The sequence below is a fragment of the Crinia signifera genome, chromosome 2 (genome assembly GCF_055691185.1).
Source record: "Crinia signifera chromosome 2, ASM5569118v1, whole genome shotgun sequence".
Lineage (NCBI taxonomy): Eukaryota > Metazoa > Chordata > Amphibia > Anura > Myobatrachidae > Crinia > Crinia signifera.
The window spans coordinates 336,539,293-336,560,731 of record NC_139218.1 but is presented as its reverse complement, the minus strand read 5'-3'; the positions used below and the strand labels follow the sequence as shown (position 1 = coordinate 336,560,731).

The window sequence follows — 21,439 nt, the reverse complement described above, 5'->3', positions numbered from 1 at the left end:
ATATTTTAATATTTTAATGATGTATTTTGAAGTATCTTGCATTTATGCTGTATAAACACATAATATACACACAAATTTTATTACCAAATAAAATACACACAAATATATTTTATTTGTTCAAAAAACAAAGGTTTCAAAATGTGAAACAAAATATGTGTGTACTATCTCAGCACTGAATTTGAATGCCAAGCAATCATTGTCTTGCACATATATAGTGCCAGTTACATATCATGTCCCCAGTGATGCTGTTACAAATGTCCCCAGTGAGTTTTTAGCAAAAAAAAAATTTTTTTTTCACTTTCTGGAATGTCTGGTTTTCGGAATAATTTGGATAACGGATATTCGGATACGGGATACTCGACCTGTATTACTATGAAGAAAAAAAAAATGCTAGGCCTTACATAAAGATTATCTATCTATCTATCTATCTATCTATCTATCTACATTCACACTTGATTACATATTAAACCTATTTAGCCTTATGCATCATATCTGGCAGTGTGTATATTTTTTAATGAACTGGTTTATCCTCCCTACTGTTGGATAACTCCCTGGTGAGGGTGAAGTGTCACAGCATATAATACAGTTACTACTTTACAACGCAACGTTCTTGTGACTGACATCTCCTACACAGAGTACTAGTTCCTTCGTTTCCTGAAAAATAAAAATCAGCCTGTAACTCATTGCTCCTAGATTTGCTAAAGGTCCCGACAGGAGCAGAGAGGTCAAGTGTTAATGAAACAAACATGATTTTGACATTTGTATCTGTAAATGGATGTGTCTAATAAAACTACTTCCCCCATGGTGAGCTCAAAATAATATATCACCTTAATTACATCTTACAGCAGCATCATGATAAGCTTTGACACGGACAATAAATAAAATGTAAATGTCACGCACTACTTTTCTTTTAATCATTTAAAGGGAATTATTTTAGCATTATCCTTGGATTGCTGTAGCATTCAATTTTGTATATTTTTATATTGAGTTCTGCAAGACTATTCATTAGTTGTAGATATTGTGTATTGCTAGTACTTCTATATTGTTTTATTTCCTTTTTATTTTAATTTTCTTGCCTGCGAATTCGTTATGAAACCTTATGTATTTTGAGTGTATTTGTACTAATATGGCGTGTGCGACACACCAGCAGGGTTGCTCCTGGTTACAGTGTGTTATTAGTGACAGGGCAGCTGCAGGTAATGACAATCTTTCTCTGTGTTGTCTTCCAGCACATTGACTTGATCTCCATTGCCTCCGCTCTCAGCGCGTGTAATGACTTTAGGGAATATAAACACTTTATTACGTACTTAGTATATATAATAGGATACCAAACTGGTTACAGCAGCACAAGTAATGCAAGTTCAGGAAACTATTCATTCCCTATAAAGATTGTTCATATACTCCAGAACACAGTGCAAAGCTTTGTCATGCAGCAGTTTCCACCATAACGGAATACTTAAAAGCGCGTTTATTTTAGAATGTCCAAAATATATGAAACAAGTCATGTACTGCACAATATACAAAATATACAGCTTTGATTATTGCAGTAAGACCTTAATGCTTCAGCAAAAGGGGCTTAGCGCTAGTGTAGCACTCACACTGGGCTTGTAAACACAGGAAAAATAATCATTGTTACACAGGCAGTGTATAGGAAATAAACATCACACGGAACCACACAGATGACTTCTGCAGTTGGTGTCTCATACATATATATATATATATATATATATATATATATATATATATATATATATATATATAAAATTTTAATATTGTGCAGCATTTCAAGGATCTCAATAATAACAGGAAAACGGTGGCTATATTTGGCAGCGTGCCAGTGCCCGCCTTTATTTTGTGCCATATATAGATATACTGAGATATATATATATCAGTATATAAGTATACTGATATATACTGATACATATATATATATATATATATATATACACTGAAATATATGTATATATATATTTAAAAATACATAAACACACACATGCTTCTGTAGAAATGCATTACATTTGTCTTAAACTGCAAAAAAAACCTGAAAATTCAAATGATTTATAAATGGTCAGTCTTGGAGATCAGAGCGTACAGGTGGTCCAAGCAATAAGAGCGTACAGGTAGTCCAAGCAATAAGAGCGTACAAGTAGTCCAAGCAATAAGAGCGTACAGGTAGTCAGGTTTAAGAGCGTACAGGTAATCAGAGTGATAACAGCGTACAGGTAGACCGAACAATAGAGAACACAGGTGGATAAGAGCGTACAGGTAGTCAGAATGATAGAGCACACAGGTGTATAAGAGCGTACTGGTGGTCAGAATGATAGAGCACACAGGTGTATAAGAGCGTACTGGTGGTCAGAATGATAGAGCACACAGGTGGATAAAAGCGTACAGGTAGTCAGAACAATAGAGCACACAAGTGGATAAGAGCGTACAGGTAGTCAGAACGATAGAGCACACAAGTGGATAAGAGCGTACAGGTAGTCAGAACGATAGAGCACACAAGTGGATAAGAGCGTACAGGTAGTCAGAACAAATAGAGTGCACAGGAGGATAAGAGCGTACAGGTGGTCAGAACGATAGAGTGCACAAGTGTATAAGAGCGTACTGGTGGTCAGAATGATAGAGCACACAGGTGTATAAGAGCGTACAGGTGGTCAGAACAATAGAGCACACAAGTGTATAAGAGCGTACAGGTAGTCAGAACGATAGAGCACACAAGTGGATAAGAGCGTACAGGCGGTCAGAATGATAGAGCACACAGGTGTATAAGAACGTTCAGGTAGTCAGAACAATAGAGCACACAGGTGGATAAGAGCATACAGGTAGTCAGAACGATAGAGCACACAAGTGGATAAGAGCGTACAGGTGGTCAGAACGATAGAGCACACAAGTGGATAAGAGCGTACAGGTGGTCAGAACGATAGAGCACACAAGTGTATAAGAGCGTACAGGTGGTCAGAACGATAGAGCACACAGGTGGATAACAGCGTACAGGTGGTCAGAACGATAGAGCACACAAGTGTATAAGAGCGTACAGGTGGTCAGAACGATAGAGCACACAAGTGTATAAGAGCGTACAGGTGGTCAGAACGATAGAGCACACAGGTGGATAACAGCGTACAGGTGGTCAAACCATAAGAGCGTACAGGTAGTCAGAGTGATAAGAGCGTACAGGTGGATCAGGATGACAGCCCCATTCCTACTCTCTGGTGTACTGATCACATGAACTATCACCCATTTCTTCTGTCTTTTTTTGCTATTGGCAGAGGGAAAAACAAAAAACTTATCTCCAGCATTAACACATTCACACATATACAGCAGCCAGAGGAATGTGCAATAATTAATATTGCCGGCACATGTCATCCCTAGTAGACCTTAGGACAGAGAGTGCACCTGGCATACTGGAGATGTGTGTATATATATATATATATATATATATATATATATATATATATATATATACACACACACACCTATGCATGCAAATTCCTATTTAGAATATAAAGTGTACTGTATGTGCAGATGAGACTCCTCAGTGGGACTCTGTAACTGCTGTCCAATAACGCTTCCTATTGTATTTAAATAAAATAGGATTTCAATGTGACGTTTTATTCTCAATCCCATCTGTAAAATGATTACTTATTAATATTTCCTCCGTTTTCGGCGAGATGAATCAATCATTCACACCAGTCCCTGCCCCAGTGGAGCTTACAGTCTATATTCTCTAAGTCACAAGCACAAAGACTAGGATTTTCCCAGAGACCAATACAGTATCAGTAAAGTTTTGAAGAACAAACAAAAAGGCATTACCAGCCACTATACCCCTGTATACACCTTATTAACTGGACGTCATAACATGCTCAGTGCTGGGCCCCTCGTCTACAGTGAAGTGTGCTGAAAACCTTTCCGGCTGTACAATTAAATCAGTCTGGATAATGTAAAGAAGGAAATTCTTCTTCCTAGTTTCTGCGCAGGAGACATAATTAACCATGAAAAGTGATAATGTGGCCTAGGTCAGTCAGGCTTTGCTATGTCTAATTCACAACAGGAGTGTATGACATCCCTTTCTGTTTAGTAGCAAGTGTGTATGTCTAGGATATAAGTGACACGTGCTTCTGGCTTCTGCATGTTGGTAAGATAATATAGCATGGACAATAAACATGTAAAGACTAGAGTATAGGCCTTTGCTGCCTCAACGTTTAAACTGTGTATTTCCATTCAGGGTTGAGAACTTAAAAGTAACTGAAATAACATTTTATGAGAATGTGAACATAAGATGCACGTCTGAAAGGCAAGGTTCTGTGCGTCTATGACTGCTCTGGGATTATCATCTATACGCCGACTGTGCATTTGTAAATGCATATATTTGACTTCCTCTATTGTTCATTAGTACATAGTTCATGGCAGCACTGATAACCATTAAGGATAATGCAAACCGTAGCAGATCCAAGGTGGCTTCTCTGCACATCTTTTTATGCATCCCAATTGACCTGAATTGTTCAGTCTGAGGATATTGGATGTATCGGGGGGGGATGTTTAGCTAATACAGACTCCACATACAAGGAATGAAATGCTTCCACAAGAGCAGTGTTGTTTCCCACGTACCTTCTTAAACAGCAGGCAAGAGGGGCATCATCTGTTGGTTCAGTGGGATGTTGACATGGACCAGGCTCCTTCCATTCTCCACACAGAGAAGGCATAGCTGAGTCTTTCGTGGGCAAGGTAGTTACAACTGGCAATCTTGTGGTCCAGCTCATCGCTCTGCAAGACCTGGTACAGGAAATCAATATAACGTGAAGCCAGCTTCAAGGTTTGTATCTTGCTCAGTTTATCAGATGGCAACGTAGGAATGATCTTTCGCAACTCTGCAAAAGCGTCATTTAGAGATTGTGTGCGCTGCCGCTCTCTCACATTGGCAATTATTCTCTGTGTGTGTACATCCTCAAATGTTTCTATTTGGGGACTCCTTTTGCTGCGCTTGCATGTAGGTGATAGGGGCACCCTCCCCTCACCACCCTTGCCCACCAGCACTGTGCGCTTACGCATGGCTTTTGTCTGTTGGCGCTCAGCCTCTTCCTCACTGGTTAACAGGCTGCCTTCAGGGGAGTCAGGGCATGCTCCTTCTTCTTTCATGTTGTATGAGCTGGTTCCTGCTGCCTGAACCCTACTGGTGATCCTCCCCCAGCAGCCAGCAAGGGGATGCTGTCTTATTGTTGCCAGGACCTTTTAAAGTGGTAGAAGCAAAAGTCTGTATTCAGTATGGTAGCACAAATGTGGAAAGCTAGGTGTCAATGCCAGCACAAGTGGTAGTCAGCTGTACCTCCCAGCAGCTTCACACACAGTGTCTGCTCCTAAACTTAGCAGGCTATAGGAATAATGCTCATATCCTTTCCTCTTTTTCTTTCACTCCTCATTTTTGTATGTTAAGGAGGGATTTCACAAGAAATTGGCCTGGTGCTTCTTCTGATTGGATCGCCCAAGCCGATGAAGTGGGTAGGAGGGACCCATAAATTCTCTCTTCCTCCTTGATTCCAAATAGTCCCTTTTCCTCCCCCCTCTCGCCTTTCCTTCAGTCAAAACCAATCCATCATGCAAAGGTAGTATAAACGTTGCTGGACATTATGGTTTCCAGATTTACGCCCTGCAGGCACAGATGCACAGTGAACGGAAGGCTGAAGCAGACTGCCCATCAAGAAAGGAGTAACAAAGAGGCGGCATCAGACCCCTTAGGCGCCACTGAGGGGGTACAGGGGCCCTTTACCAGGGAGTCATTGCCACCCCTTAAATCTTTTGGACACTTCATCATTTACACATTAATGTTGCACTAGGCTGTCTATTTAGAATTTTTCCATCAACAAATGTGGCTGCTAGGCAGCGATGACCTTATAGAAAGACTGTCTTATTGGTGACAGTTCTCTTAGAGCGCAGCGTGGTAAACATACAGACATGTGACAGCGTCTACAAGTGCAAATCCTAAACAGATGAATAGAAGAAGACTCTTTGCTTTCCGGACAGACTCTAACGTTCACGTTTGTGTTCCCAAATTTCCCAGACCCCCTAATCAGAAAAAACTGCCAGTGATGTTTGGATGTTTCTTTGCACTACTCGGATACATCCTGGGAAATAGACTCACTGCGATGCTCCTGCCAATTGCAAAATCTACAGATATATATATATACTGTATACACACAAAGATGCAGAACCAACTGAAAAATAAACAAGATGAATCACCCTTGTCTAAACAGGATAGCAAAAATAATGTAGTTAATGTTCCAACAAAAACACAGGCAATGGTAAAAAATAATAACACTTTATTTTATGCTTGCCAATTTAAGCTGCACAGGATTTACAAATCAACGTAGATGTTATATAACTATGCACATCTCCAAATAAATGAATGTTATATGGTACGGAACATGAAGCATTTATCATGTTGATGTACCTAAAGTGCAAAGAACATATGCAGTTCCTGCATTCTGATACTATCCTGTATGAGCATTTACCTTACTGTACGCTAACCTAAATTCCAAATAGTCTATTCATACAGCTGAGAGCTGCGCCTACAGTTCTACATAGAGACCCACATTAGAAGCAGGTGTGTCAAGGGGATGTGGTCAATTTACCTACAATCAAAATCCCGACGGTCAAAATACCAACAGCAATTGATCGATGGTCAAAATACCTACATTTAAAATATAGACAGGTCAAAAATTAGACACGTTTTTCATATTTTGTGGGTCTGTATGTTGACATAGGTCGACATTAACCCCGTGCTTCGGGCACGGTGCCTTGCTGTGCTCGGCACACTATTATATTCCCCCTCCATGTCCACTGGGATGGTAAAGTATGTACAAGTCGGTTTCAATGAAAAAACATCATGAAAAACTCATATTGACTTTTGGACCTGTCTAAATGTCGGTATTTTGACCTTGTCTGTATTTTGACCTTGTCGGTCAATGTTTGTCGGTGTTTTGACCGTTGCGATTTTGATTGTAGGTAAATTGACTGCATCCCCTACATAGAGACCCACATTAGAAGCAGGTGTGTAAAGTCCTTTCAAGGTGAAAATAAAATCATTAATTTGTTATTGGGAGTATGACATTATAACATTATCACATTCTGAAGGGATGCGATTTTGTCCTCTCATAATTCCATACTTCATAAAAAATATTTTTTTTTTAAATGTTAAACCATGGACAAAATCAATCAATTCATATGCTAAAAGAAAATGATTTAATTTATTCAAACCATTATCAAAATTAAATATTTAAAATGTGTTAATATTGTAAAAATATAACTGCACCTTGCAGTGTATATAATTAGAACTGGTTGTACAGTTTTTTTTAGGTTGTATCCATATTTTTAGTTTTTCTCTTTTTTTAGTAACTGCATTTTGGAGGCATCTTTAGCCACTGTAGAACTGGGGGGTGTGCAAGACAAAAAATAAAATGCAACTAAATGTGTATTTTTCCATGGTACTGGAACTTTTTGTTTTTTTAATTAAAAGGACACTACTGATGTATCCCCCAATACATTTTTACAGCTGCTGTTCAACTATCTGTCTCCATTCTAGCCATAGATGATGATGATGATGATGATGATGATGATGATGATGATGATAATTATTATTATTTTCAACTTTTGCACCAATGCAGCTTGTAAATTATACAGCAAAATATTGATTTTAATACAGAGGAGCCTCATCAGGAAAAAAAAAATCAAATACAATGACTATTTATTTTATTGATAGTGTTCAACAACTATTATTTTTGCACCAAAATTAATTTTGATTATAATTTTCCTTTAATTGATATCTAGGAAATAAAATTTAAAAATGTTATTTCCAGGTAATATGACCACTGGGGGAAATATAAGGCATTTGATATTGCACCTTTTTAATATTGAAATGTGCTGTTAAATCACCAATAGGGTATGACAATTCTCATTTAAGTAAAAAATCATTGCTTTGCAGCTCCGCTCTGTCATAAACGGTGCTTTATATAAAACATGCTCACTTTTATGATGATCTTGGTGACCGAACAGGTAACTAGTTCCAAAGTAACAAATATGTATGTAGCATAGATATTGCAGATGTTCATTACTATGTGATCCATAGGGGTTTTATTTGCAAAACAGAAGGGTCCGTTAAGTGTAGTTAGTGTGCCAGCCTACTCGCCTTACAGATGTACAAGGTCTAATTTGCATTTAGTCCAGACCTGATGACCGGGTCAAATTATCAGGAACACGCTAAATCTGTCTTGATTTAACCAGCTCATGATTAGATTTATGCAGTTGATAGTTTCAATTCAATACACTTTGTAATAACGAGATGTGTCCAAAACTACATTATGAAATGAAAGAGGTCAACTGACCGTTATATAGTCGCCATTGTCCCTACAGTACTTTCTCAAAATATATATATTTATTTGTTAATTGAATGCAGCTTTCACTATATATTCTTTTGATTGTATAAATTAGTTTTCGCTGAACAGTAATATTTAAATCATATTATAATTAAGGTCCGTAAAAATAGAACAGTGGGGATTTCCCTTTGCTTTAACAGCTTACAGGATTTTGCTCAGCTACAAGGTGTCTCCGGGAATTATTGTAATAGGTTGGCAAGTATGTATATCGATGGGTGCTTATTTTGTGTTTTACATCAGACTGTGTTTGTATTTACCAAAGACATCTGAAAATGTTTTTTTAACAAGGCGGTGACAGTTTGGAAATGAAGGGGTAAAACAAGGATATACAGAGTCAAGCTGTGGAAGGGTTAATGGATGGAACTGCTCTGAACAGGGTTCAGCTTTATCATATGTGAACAATTAGCACCATATTCCTACTAAATAAGATGCAGATGTGTCATGACCAGCACATTATCTTTGATGTCCTGTGGTCTGCCATGTGCTTTAACCCCATCACTGCTAAAGGTTTACACCAATTTACTGTCTGCAATACCTCACTGAATTCACCTAGAAGGTCATCAGAAATGCTCAATGCCAGCATTAGGTCATCTCAAAGTATTCAATTGTAGCATTCAAGTTTAAATGATCAATATTGCAAGATCTGATCATACTTCTTTGCATATGTACCTACAACTTGTTTATGTAAGATGCAAGTCAAAAATAATCACAACGTTCCATCGATGCCTCTGACATAATCAGTATTAGCATCTTATCTTAAAGTTCTTTCTTTAAGAAGAACACATACTGTACGAAGAAGATGCATCCTCCTTTCTAAAACTCCCATTTTGTAATACGCAATTTGTATCTGCCTACAATATCTACTTCACCTACAATACCATGTTCTACTCCAATATTTCTCTGTCATTTTCCCCCTGGAATATATTCAAGTAAATAATTGTCATTAGTATACATTTTATGTTAAACTTGCTTTGGTTAAGTTGACAATATGTATATTAATAAACTACAGCAATTTAATTGCACTTTGACAAAATTTAGTCGAGCAGAGGGGTACAGTATTGTAACCATTCCCAATTCAATTGTTCAAAAGTCTTGCAGCAAAGGAATAATTGAGCTAAATTACCTATTAAATGTTTATCTTACTGGCTTATTATTATTATTATTATAAGGTCTTTTACAACCTTGATGAGCTGCGAAAATGTGTCTATTCCCTATAGACTTGTAAGAAGGGTGTTCTTACCTCTGTCTGTCTGTTGTTACCCAGTCTTGTTTTATTACTGTTTTTGCTCTAAATGGTAAAGCACAACAGTATATGTTGGCACTATGTAGAAAGTAGTTAATAAATATCTTTAAATGACTGGTACATCATAATGTTGCATATTACTATTAATATGTGAACAATAATATTAGCAATCAAAATGTTATTCAAATGCAAAAATATAAAAATTGGTTGTACTGTAAATTGCGAAAGCCATGTGTGGTTGTGGAAAATGTCATTTCTTAATCTACGTTCTGCAAATAATAATTCTACTCGAGGGAAGCTGGTAGTCTCAATCTCAGGCTCGTCATGGGTTAACGTTCAAATCAAAATGTTTAACATATCAGAAGTAATATCATAAAAGAAAAACACAACAATTTGTATTCCATAATAACAAAAGTTACCGTTAATGGTAACATGTTATCTATTAATGAGAGAGCAAACTTAGAGTAAAACTAAACCATGAATTCTAATGTGATCATTAACCAATTTAATATAATTGTAGAACAATTTTATTTCAGTATGGAAACCAGGACATATTTATTTATTAGTTCATACATATTAGCTTTTCTTTAGAATCAGTCCTGTAACTGCTCTTTTCCTTCCTCACATCACATGCACAGTATGTACTATACACCTGATTTAAAACAATCCAGGTCCACTTTTTCTATCACCGGTGGTACAGTCATGAAGCTTGCAAAAAAAATGGTGCTACAAATGTTGACAACGGCGGTTACTCTCCTCTAGCAACATAATGCAGGAGATCATTTACTAATCTCCATTTGTGCAAATAGGTTTCCACCAAAGTGCCTCCAGTAGGTGTACAGATTAAGAGGCAGATGTACTAAGGTTTGGATAGAGTTAAACTGGATGGAGATAAATGGGTCTATGGGGAGTATTCAATTAGTCCTGGATTTTTTCAGCTAGGTGAAAAAACTGCACTATTTTGACCCTATTGTAATCAATTGCGGGCGTTTTCTTTATTTATTTTTTGCAATTTTTCGCCCATTCCTTTTTTCACCTTTTGTTTGGAGTAACAAGGCATGGGCAAAGAATGACTAAAATGGACTAAAATGCTGGCAATTTTGTCCGAAAATGAGCGAAAGCACAAAGATCAGCAATCCATGTGTTTTTCGCCATTGCTGATTTTTTTTTTCACCTAGCTGAAAAATTAGGACGTTAATTGATTAGGACAAATACAAATTTCCCCTTAAAATAAAAGGCAAAGAGTGTGTCGATTTTTTTTGTCTAGGCAAAAAATTGTCACCAACTGAATACCACCCTATGTATTAACACTTGTATAGAGAGAAAGTACCAAGCAACCAGCTCATAACTGTCACTATTCAATACAGCCTGGAATATGACAGTTGGATGCTTATTGGCTGATACTCTCTCCAAGGCTTAGTACATAGGGGTCTTTGGTGGCTTTGCAGTTGCAGAAGAGCAGGAGCATGCACAGGAATAGATGAGCACTTTTCTTCTTAAGTGGCAGATGTACTAAGCCCCGAAAAGTGATAATAATCTCCTGTCATGTTAAAGACTGAGTTTGTAAAATTGCAGTTAGGAGCTAGTTGGCTGGTTCCTTATCACTTTCCACTTTATCACTTTTCAATTCTTAGTACATCTGGCCCTAAGGTACAACTTTGAGCAGTGTAAGAATTATCTTTACCCACAAATAATTGCCATATGTCATAAAGACAGTCACCACTCAAAATTAATTCCATCCATTAATAAAGCTAAACTGAGATGTAATTTAGCAGAAACATTGTAAAAGTTCAATTAACGGATGAGGTTTAAAGATGGAAGGATATTTTATTGTAATTTTACACTCTTGCCACTCTTCAGAGTTATATTTTAAAAATGAAGGCACACTTCTGATTGAGGAGGTGACTCAGTGTAGAAAGCGAATGTGTGTGTGACTTAAGTCTACACTCTAAGGTACAGGTGCAATACCAAGGTAATCTGTGGTGTGTGTCCAGTGTGCTTCGCAAGTGAGGCGCTATCTACAATCTTATATGGCAAGGAAAGGAGATTACTGCACAAAGTAGAGACTGTGTCCCTTGTTAACTTGTTGTTGTTGGGGATTATTCTGGTTGATGATGTATATCATCTTGGAATACTGACACTAATAGTTGCCTGGACGTCTCATTATCAATGGCTATACCACACACACAGCCTGGCAGCCATTGATGATGATGATGATGATTATGATTACCATGTATGGCTGTGTGTGGTACTAATTTTGAACTGCACACAGCAATACATGTTAATCATCATCCTCAATTGCTGCCAGTCTGTGTGCCGTACTAGCAGGATATATCATCATCAATTTCTGGGGTACAGTGTATATTACAATTTTATGATTTCCTTCCTTCCAAATCAAGGGGGTAACAACGGTGTAGCTAAATATATTTTGGGGTAAAAGGTAAAATAGTTCCCTGACCCCTGTCATAGCTGATCACTGCTTCTTAAGAATGCCAACAGCCAGACATCTCATGTTGGCCAGTGAATTAGTAGAAGTGGAGGAGGTTTTGGAGATTGTGTTTCCCATCTTTCTTCAGTTACAAGTGATCCAGATTCCAGAGATAACTGTGAAAGTGGACAGGTTGAAGACCCTTTGGTGAAGTTTAATGGGCATGTGGGTGAGGTTTGTTGGAGTGTAGGAGAGGTTTGATGAGCATTATAAGTGACACATGAGGTGATCTGAAAGCTTACAGTGCATAAGTGTAGAGGTCTGAGGGGTATGTGGATAGATTTGTTGAGCATATAAAAGGCACTTCAGGAGATCTGATGTGCATAGAAATGGCATGTGTGGGGGTCTGAGGATATGTAGTGGTATCTGGTGGGCAGATAAAAGGCATGTGTGAAAGCCTGATGGGCATATTGCATGAGATGTTGGGTATACTGTATAAAGCATGTGGTGTAGTCTGATGGCATGTGGGGAGGTCTGATAAGCATTTAAATGGCATTTGGTGTTTCCTGATGACATTTTTAGAGGTCTGAGGGGCATTTTGGGAAGTATTGATGGAATGTGGGGTAATGTGAGATAGTAATTTAAGGGGAATGTGTGGAGGTCTGACCTACATTGAAGGGCATGTGGAGTGGATTGATCATATCTAGGAATTTCTTGTGCCTATGCTGTATAACCATGTTGAAATAATGTGGATCTTCAAAAAAGTCCAAGTCTAATGGATGGTGCAAAATAAAGGTAGATACCACAAGACATCCTGCTTCAGTCTACTAGAAAGCTAACACTTGGAGAAAGTTCAAAGCAACAAAAAGTTGAATGCTCTAAATTGCCTAATCAAAGTCCAGGGGGGAAATTTACTGGTAATTGTGTACTAGCACGATATTAGGTCGCACGACATATAATCACATTGCATCGCATGCCATCGCATGGCATACAGCTGATGCACTGCGATGAGATTTTAAATGGTATAAGCCCCCTATACGATGTTTAATTGTATAAGCACCCTAATGGGGGCTTACAATGTTAAATGCACCCCCACGCCACCCCCACTATGAACGCCAACCCGAAGCGTGGCGGGTTGGCGTAAGCACACAACATGTTTAATTAACTTATAGGGGCCACTTTTAACTTGGGAAAACCCTTTAGGGTGCTTATACAATTTTAAATCGCATACCATTGTATATGCGATAGAATGGCATACAATGCCATACAATTCGATGGTATACAATTTAAAATTGTATAACATTGGCTGCCATTGCGTAACATCACATCGCATACCATCGCGTGCCTTATGGTCTGCGATGCGATGGGCGCCGTGCTAGTACACAAGTACCAATTTACTAAGCAGAGGATTTGCTGTGTTTTTTCCCTAAAAATGTTAATTGAAATACCAAGGAAAAAGACTTTAAAAATCTTATGGTTATACTCTTGCCAGCTAAGGAGAAGAAAGTGTGCCCATTGAAAGGTTCTATAGTGGACAGTCCACACCTGGAAAATCTTGGTTAATATGCTCTTACTGGCTGTGCTTTGGGTGATGACCCTTTGTAATAGATTCTTACTAATATTCTTCACACAAGTGAATCCTAAGACTAGCACATGTAAATCACATGTGATGGACATAGGAAGGACCCTGGCATAATACTATTGGGTAAAATAATTACCAATTAACAGTAGGAATTGCAGTACATACAACATACTAAAAACACATTTAAAAACAGTGGTAGGAAACATAGGACCTTATGGACCCCTTTGTTCGCAAGGGGTCTGATGTTTTGCGTCTGCACATGCGTACGGTAATTTCTGCGCATGTGCAGATGCAGGGTGCATGCATCCATGGTGAACACAAATATCACAATAAATAGTGTATACCACAGTGCGCAACCTGTGAGCAGCTAGAAAAGGTGAATATCTAGTGGGAATTTTCTTCAATATCCCCAAAAGACAATATGTGCAAGAAAAGTGAGATATAAACCCTTCTACCAGCGCTAGGGAATATGAGGGAATGATGTACTTACCTTTAGATACTTGTCAATGGTAGCTTCTATCACAGATCATCACAAACTTGGATCCTTATTCCATTTCCAGGGCAATTTCCACATGTAAGACAATTGCATACAATATCATCGCATAGATTGTATTTAATAAGGATCAACAAGTAAAAACATCAGAAACATATAAAAACATCAAAGCAAATGTACAATGGCACACAAATAAAGTGACTCCGTGCAGCAGCTTTGAAAAGGGTAATTACCAGATGTAATTAAACTGTGTTGCAAATACAGTTCAAACAGGCATGGGTAGAGCAAGTATGGGTCCCGGGTCTCATACAGCCTCCAGGCCTGCAGGTAAGTGCCCTCCAAGGTCCGCACACAGTCGCCTCTCACTGACGCGTTTCGGATCCACCTGGATCCTTTTTCAAGGTGTGATTTTGGTGCCTCCATATCCCGGTATTTATGATGAATGTCCCCCAATCAGATCTGCGGTGGTCCCCCCGCGGCAGAAACGCCGATTTACCGGACTTCCGGGTCCGCGATCAGCCGCAATGTCACTTCTGGTTGTTCCGTCCGCGTCACTTCCGGTGCGGACGTGAACGGGCGGCTTGGGTGTAAGTGAAGCCACTTCCGGGTGTACTGCCCGTTCATCATTGGTCCCAGTCTCTGAAGTCTCCCAGGTACTATTAAACCTCTATGGGAGTCCAGTCATGTGACTCTATGGGAGTCCGATCATGTGACTCTAGTCACACTAGTAAAGATCAAGTCCGTTCCAGAGTCCATCATAAAAGGTCATACATAATATTGGAAGAGAAGGAACAATAAAAACAATGAATAACAAATAAAATGTACATAAAAACATCCTAAAAAACATTATAAAAAACTCCTGTGATTCTGTGTGGAGACCTGAAAAACGGGAACTGTTGGGGGTACTTAAGGACCGAGGTTGAGAACCACTGCACTAGACGAATTGCACAATAATATTAACAATATTTTTTGTGCATATCGTTTAAAAAAAAAATTGTGTCTAAAGCAGGACAGGCCAACCTGTGTCTCTCCAGATGTTGTGAAACTACAAATCCCAGCATGCCTTGCCACAGTTTTAGCACTCCCTTATAGCAAAAGGCATGATGGGATTTGTAGTTTGACAACACCTGGAGAGCCACAGGTTGGCCAGGCCTGGTCTAAAGGATCAAACACATGATCTTAAATGATTAGTATTTTCTTTTATTAATAATAATGTAGTATATGTTTGAAAGTATAAAACACATAGGGGGTATTCAATCTTGGGTCACGGCTGTCAAGCTGGCCTGACAGCCGTGACCCTTTCGGTCTGCTCGACCAAAGAAAAGCAGGCAGGATTCAATGTCCCGCCTGCAGCGGGACGAGAAGGGGGCGTGGCCGTGAGCTGCGGCAAGGAAGAGGTGAGCTGCAGGAGCTCATCACTTCCTGGCCGTTCTCAGCAGAACGAGCCTGACTTAGTGTTCATTACAGCACCCGCTATCTTTGAAAACCCATGCAGTTCCTCTTCCCTGCCTGGGGTGTCACTGTCTGCTGTAGTGCTTCTAGCACAATGTGGTTTGTGTATCAGCACTGATATGCAAACCAGACCTGTGCTAGAAACACCACAGCAGACAGCGACTCCCCAGGCAGGGAAGAGGAACTGCATGGTTTTCAAAAATAGCGGGTGCTAGAATGAACACTACGACTGCTTGTGAAGTCTGGTTCGTTCTGCCGAGATCCCCTATTCAATGCTGTCGGGGAAGACTACATTGAATAGGGCCCCATAGCCATCTCCCCCCATAAAATAAATAAAAAATAATCAAACAATTTTACTGATACAGGAGGGGTATGTATATGGATAAGCACTGTCTCTATAATGTTACAAGCAGCGCATAGCCCAGGGTTCAAACTGCAGATTATAGACCCAGCACCCTGGCCAGGCATCCGCATCATCTTGTGGCACCATGACACTCAGTTTTGGAGCCTTCAGATGAATGGAAGGGATTGTATAGGAACAACATTTTTTTTTTTAAATGTGGTAAGGCAGAGGCAGGCAAGGGGATATACTTTAATTATTGGCATTAGCTAAATGCATGAGGTGTCTTGACCTGAATCTACCTATATTTTGCATACTCTTTTAAAAAAACTCAAGAAAACAAGCCTCACCCTGATCTTAATAAGAATTGGTAAACGACCTGCATCTGTGGCTTTGTTGTTCCTCTGACTGGTGACTTTGCACTAAATATTTGTAAGTCCATCTTTTGCCAAATTTTATAGCCAATAATAGGTAAGGGTAATAAGGGTAAGGGAGATGTCTTAAGCCCTGTACACATTAGACAAGCTTTTAAAAGATATATCTTATGCTGTGTACACACAGTGCGATAGCTTTGCTATTCAATCCCTATTCGATCAGGATCGAATTGCATGGAAAGCCAAATGCACGCATTCCAGGTTTGACTATATAGTACAGATCTGTAACATATAGTCATTGCTGCACTGTCTATTTGGCTATTCAATTTCAGCTGAGCCGGAGCGTGCATCAGCATCGAATCAGATCGAAAGCTAAAAACCATCTTCGATCTCCATTTGATGTCTATGCGATACCGATTGACTATAGAGTCAAAATCGAATGGTAAATCTTCCTGTCTGTACACACCATAAGATGGGCCCCTCTGGACAATATCTTTAAAAAAAAATGTCAAGTGTGTATGCTCAGTATCTTTAACATTAACTCCCGCGCTTCGTTAACAAACTCTCCTGTACATGCAGGTCAATTTTGGCTATGTAGCCAACGACCTGCATGAGCAGTTGCCATAGGTGTTGTGACTGAATGATATCAGTAACAATATCGATTAGTGTTTATGCACTAGTGACTATATGGTTTACCCATCGCAAAGTGTGTACGCGACTTTAGGAGAACAAATATGATGGTGGGATTTCTGTTCTTTTCATTTCAAATTCTGCCCAGGAAGTAAAATAGCTAAACGTGTAGTCTTTATTTACAATAAACACCTTTTAAAATGTAAAAAATAAAGCATTATTATTAGAGATTCCGGTACTTGTGAGTTATCCGGGCGTCCGATTTTAAAATCGGGTCGGATCGGGACATCGCATCGCATCGCATGCGACCATCGGATGCGATGCGATGCGATGCGATGCGATGACCCGATTTTTCCATAGGAATCAATGTTAAAATGGACTGAGTCCATTTTAACATGGAATTCAATGGGAAAAAGGGGTCCTTTTCATACCCCTACTATCCAAGTGGGCATGGAGTTGGATATAAACCTGTGGCGAGCGTAGCGAGCCACCGAGCCCGAAGCGTGGCGAGCGTAGCGAGCCCCGCGAGGGGACACGGAATACCGTCCCCTCGCGGGGCTCGCTTCGCTCGCCACGCTTCGGGCTCGGTGGCTCGCTACGCTCGCCACAGGTTTATATCCAACTCCATGCCCACTTGGATAGTAGGGGTATGAAAAGGACCCCTTTTTCCATAGGAATCATTTTAACATTGATTCCTATGGAAAAATCGGGTCATCGCATCCGATGGTCGGATGCGATGCGATGCGATATCGCATCGCATCGCATCGGATTGTATGCCTTAACTTAAGGCATACAATCAAAAAATCGGGAGCCCGGATAACTCACAAGTACCGAGATTCCTATAAACAATTTACAGTATAGAAACAATTATTAAGGGAAATCGCTATGCTCAATTTTTTAAATTCATACTTTTTTTTTCATTTAAATGAAAAGTTATAATTTTGCTGTAAGTCTTTATGTAAATAAAACCTAGGAAATATAGGGGCATATGTAATAGGGTCCAAAATTACCAGAGGTAAGGGATGCTGGCCAGTATCGTACAGTGTTTTAAAGCTGCAATCATTTGTAAGGCAAAAATTTATTACCCGGTGTCCCTCAACATTAACAAACTTAGACCCTATTACAAATGCCCCATAGTGGTGATTTTTATAAATTGCTTCAATTATAATCTAAACTGATTTGAAAAATAAAATAAAAAATATATAAATTAAAAATGCAATTTATACATTCATAGATTACGGCTTCTTTCTTATTGATGGAGGTTTGTTATTACAAGTGAAGGGTTATCAACACTGTGATTAAATTGAATAAACTGAGAATATATTTTCTTTTACGCTGTTTTACATTTTTAAAGCACTCCTAAATTTGTCCTTATTATTTGGCCACATAGTTGCACTGTGAATTTCCTGCATGTTGCCAATATTGATATTTCTTTGTACTATTCAGAAGAAAATGTAGTCACTAAGGTGCCACATTTATTGTTTTATCTCTTACTGTAAACAAATGATTTAAGATTGTTATTGTAATTAAATTAGGCCATCATTTATTCCAGTAGGTGTGTCTACTCTTTAAATCAGGACCATCTAGATAATTTACCATGAAAAATTGATTTATAGTTTGTGATGTCATTTATCTCTCCATGAAAACAGAAGATAGGGATTGTGGCGTCACCAGGAGAGGTAAACCTAGCTTACGCATGCGGTTTCTATAAAAAATGTTAGCATGCAGATTTTTTCTTCCCTCAAGGCTGAAAGCTCTCAGCAACCAATCATTCACATTCCTACCAGCAGCTTTCAAGTAGACCCCTTTTCCCCATGCAGAGCAGATATTTCTAAACTTCAAAGGATCACAAAAACCACAAGAGGCGAACATGCTTCAAAAATGCACACAAACAAGTTAGAAGGAAAACATTTAAAGCCACTAGCAAGTACTATTTAATAATCTGCATACTAGGTTATATACAGCTATACATTTTACTGCCAGATGCTACCATCTGAACTGAAAATAAAAAAGCTCAATTAAAATGATATTTTTTCCCATTTTCTTAATATACTTGTATCACTTTTCTACAGTACCACAATATTATGTTTACATGCCACCTTGCCGATTGCCGTTTCACCTCCATGACATGTATTAACCCCCACAGTGTGTTTTTGTCATGAAGGTGAGACTGTCCATCATCTATGACGTCACAACACTGGGTGGGTGAGTGTTTTTTTCACGTGTCTGTTCACTTCTGATGGTCCCTATAAGTAAGCACTATTTCACTACAATGTATTCCTGATGACGGTTTTTATACAAAACCGAAATGTAGAAGTATTTGAATAAAGAGTGACTTCTTTATCACACAAGTCCTGGAGTTCAGCTTCTTATCCTGGAATATATATATATATATATATATATATATATATATATATATATATTACACAAAAATCCAAGAGGACACTCACCGGACTTTTAGTTTCGGATATTGAATCCTTTTTAATCCATTTTTATCATAGATACCTTAAAGTGCAATGTGCATGACAGTGGGCCACGGGCCAACGTTTCGGTCCACCTCTGGACCTTCCTCAAGGCCCCCACTATCTCCTCCTAAAGTGCATACCCACCAAATGACTGTGTGCTACCTAAATACCCCTGGTGAGCCCTCGATCCCACCTCCTCACATCTCACCTAATATGCGGACCCAACCTTATTTAATAAAGGATCCAACAACCAGACTATAGTGTCATGGGTAATCCTACTTACATTTAAACTCCTTGATTTTGTTGCTGCCACAGCACCACTCGCCCGGCACGCCAGGTGATGGAGATCCCCACGTTCTCCATACTACATCCCAGTGTGCGGACCCGCCGGCGGAAGTGCGTCATCAAAGACGCGTCACTTCCGTCTAGTGGAACGCAAGACCCGGAAGTCTGCATTCCACGCGCCGTCAGCGCATCAGAGAACACTTAAGCATACATAGAAAAATAAATTCATCGCCAACAAAAGGCTTCGGAGCAGCCATATCATGACCTTACTCCCACTAGCCTCCTTCCTCAGCAGGGCAAGACCCCGATTACCACCTCTCAACTTCGGTGGTATCCAGTCAATTATCATATAGCTCAAAGCTGCAATCTGATGTTTAAACTTTAAGAAATGGGCAGCAACGGGTTTATCAGTAGCTTGATGGACATATGCGAGACGAATTGACGACCGATGCTGGTTCATTCTCTCACGAAAAGTGCGTATGGTCTTGCCCACGTAGACCAAGCCACACAGGCACTTCAGGGTGATGGCTGGACGCCCATAGCAGTGTGTTCCTGTCGGTTGGTTTCCAAAATAGTGTATATTCCAACCGTGTACCAGATTTTAGTACCGTGACATCTAGGAAATTCATACTACAAGGGTCCGCTACTGCAGTAAAACGGATAGGGCAGTCCAATTGGTTAAGATCCCGAACCATTTCAAAAAACGAGTCTGTAGTACCCCTCCAGATCACAAATAGATCTATGAACCGTTTGTAGTGATAGATGTTTGTACTAAACCATCCGACAGGAACACACTGCTATGGGCGTCCAGCCATCACCCGGACAAACTTAAATCAAAATTACCCATCTCTCAATTACTGAGGGTCTTCAGGAATAATTCCGATCCAGTAGTAGCAGAAAAACAGATACTGGAGTGTTGTGAAAGATTCCACGCTAGAGGATACCGTGATAAGGATATCCAACAAAGCCTACTGAGAGCAAGGCAGATCTATAACTCACCTGATAAGAGAGAAAAGTGCAATGAAACACGCATGACAGTGGTGATGAAGTGTGATACCAAATTCAAGCAGATGGAGAGATCGATCAAAAGGAACTGGCGTATCTTGGGTACAGATCCTGTATTCAATACAGTGACTAAAAATCCACCACTGATTGCGGCCCGACGTGGGCAAAATCTGAAGGATCTGCTACTAAGGCCAGATGTCACCCCAAGTCCAACTATGGATAAACGATGGCTGGTAGCTAGACCAGGGTGTTATAAATGCCCAAGTTGTACGACCTGCCGAGGCCTTATCAGTGGTCCATCTTTTCACCACCCCCACACGGGCAGAAAGATAATGATCAAACATCATCTTACATGTACTCTTGACCATGTAATATATATCCTGAGGTGCCCGTGTGGCTTGGTCTACGTGGGCAAGACCATACGCACTTTTCGTGAGAGAATGAACCAGCATCGGTCGTCAATTCGTCTGCATATGTCCATCAAGCTACTGATAAACCCGTTGCTGCCCATTTCTTAAAGTTTAAACATCAGATTGCAGCTTTGAGCTATATGCTAATTGACTGGATACCACCGATGTTGAGAGGTGGTAATCGGGGTCTTGCCCTGCTGAGGAAGGAGGCTAGGTGGATCCACATGTTGAACACTGTAGCCCCTAAAGGCCTCAATGAAAATAACTCCTTATCAGTTTTTCTGTGAACAACTTTAGAAGTCTTGT

The 21,439-nt window shown here is 39.5% G+C and overlaps 1 protein-coding gene and 1 long non-coding RNA gene across 2 annotated transcripts in view; one reads left to right on the top strand and one right to left on the bottom strand.

Annotated features, from left to right (window-relative positions):
* LOC146057808 (uncharacterized) overlaps positions 1-21,439 on the top strand; it is a 135,492-nt gene that overhangs the window by 63,360 nt on the left and 50,693 nt on the right. The window lies entirely within an intron of this gene.
* LOC146059134 (twist-related protein 2-like) lies at positions 4,648-5,136 on the bottom strand. The gene has a single exon (XM_083171252.1). The coding sequence runs from the start codon at positions 5,134-5,136 to the stop codon at positions 4,648-4,650; it is 489 nt and encodes a 162-aa protein (XP_083027378.1).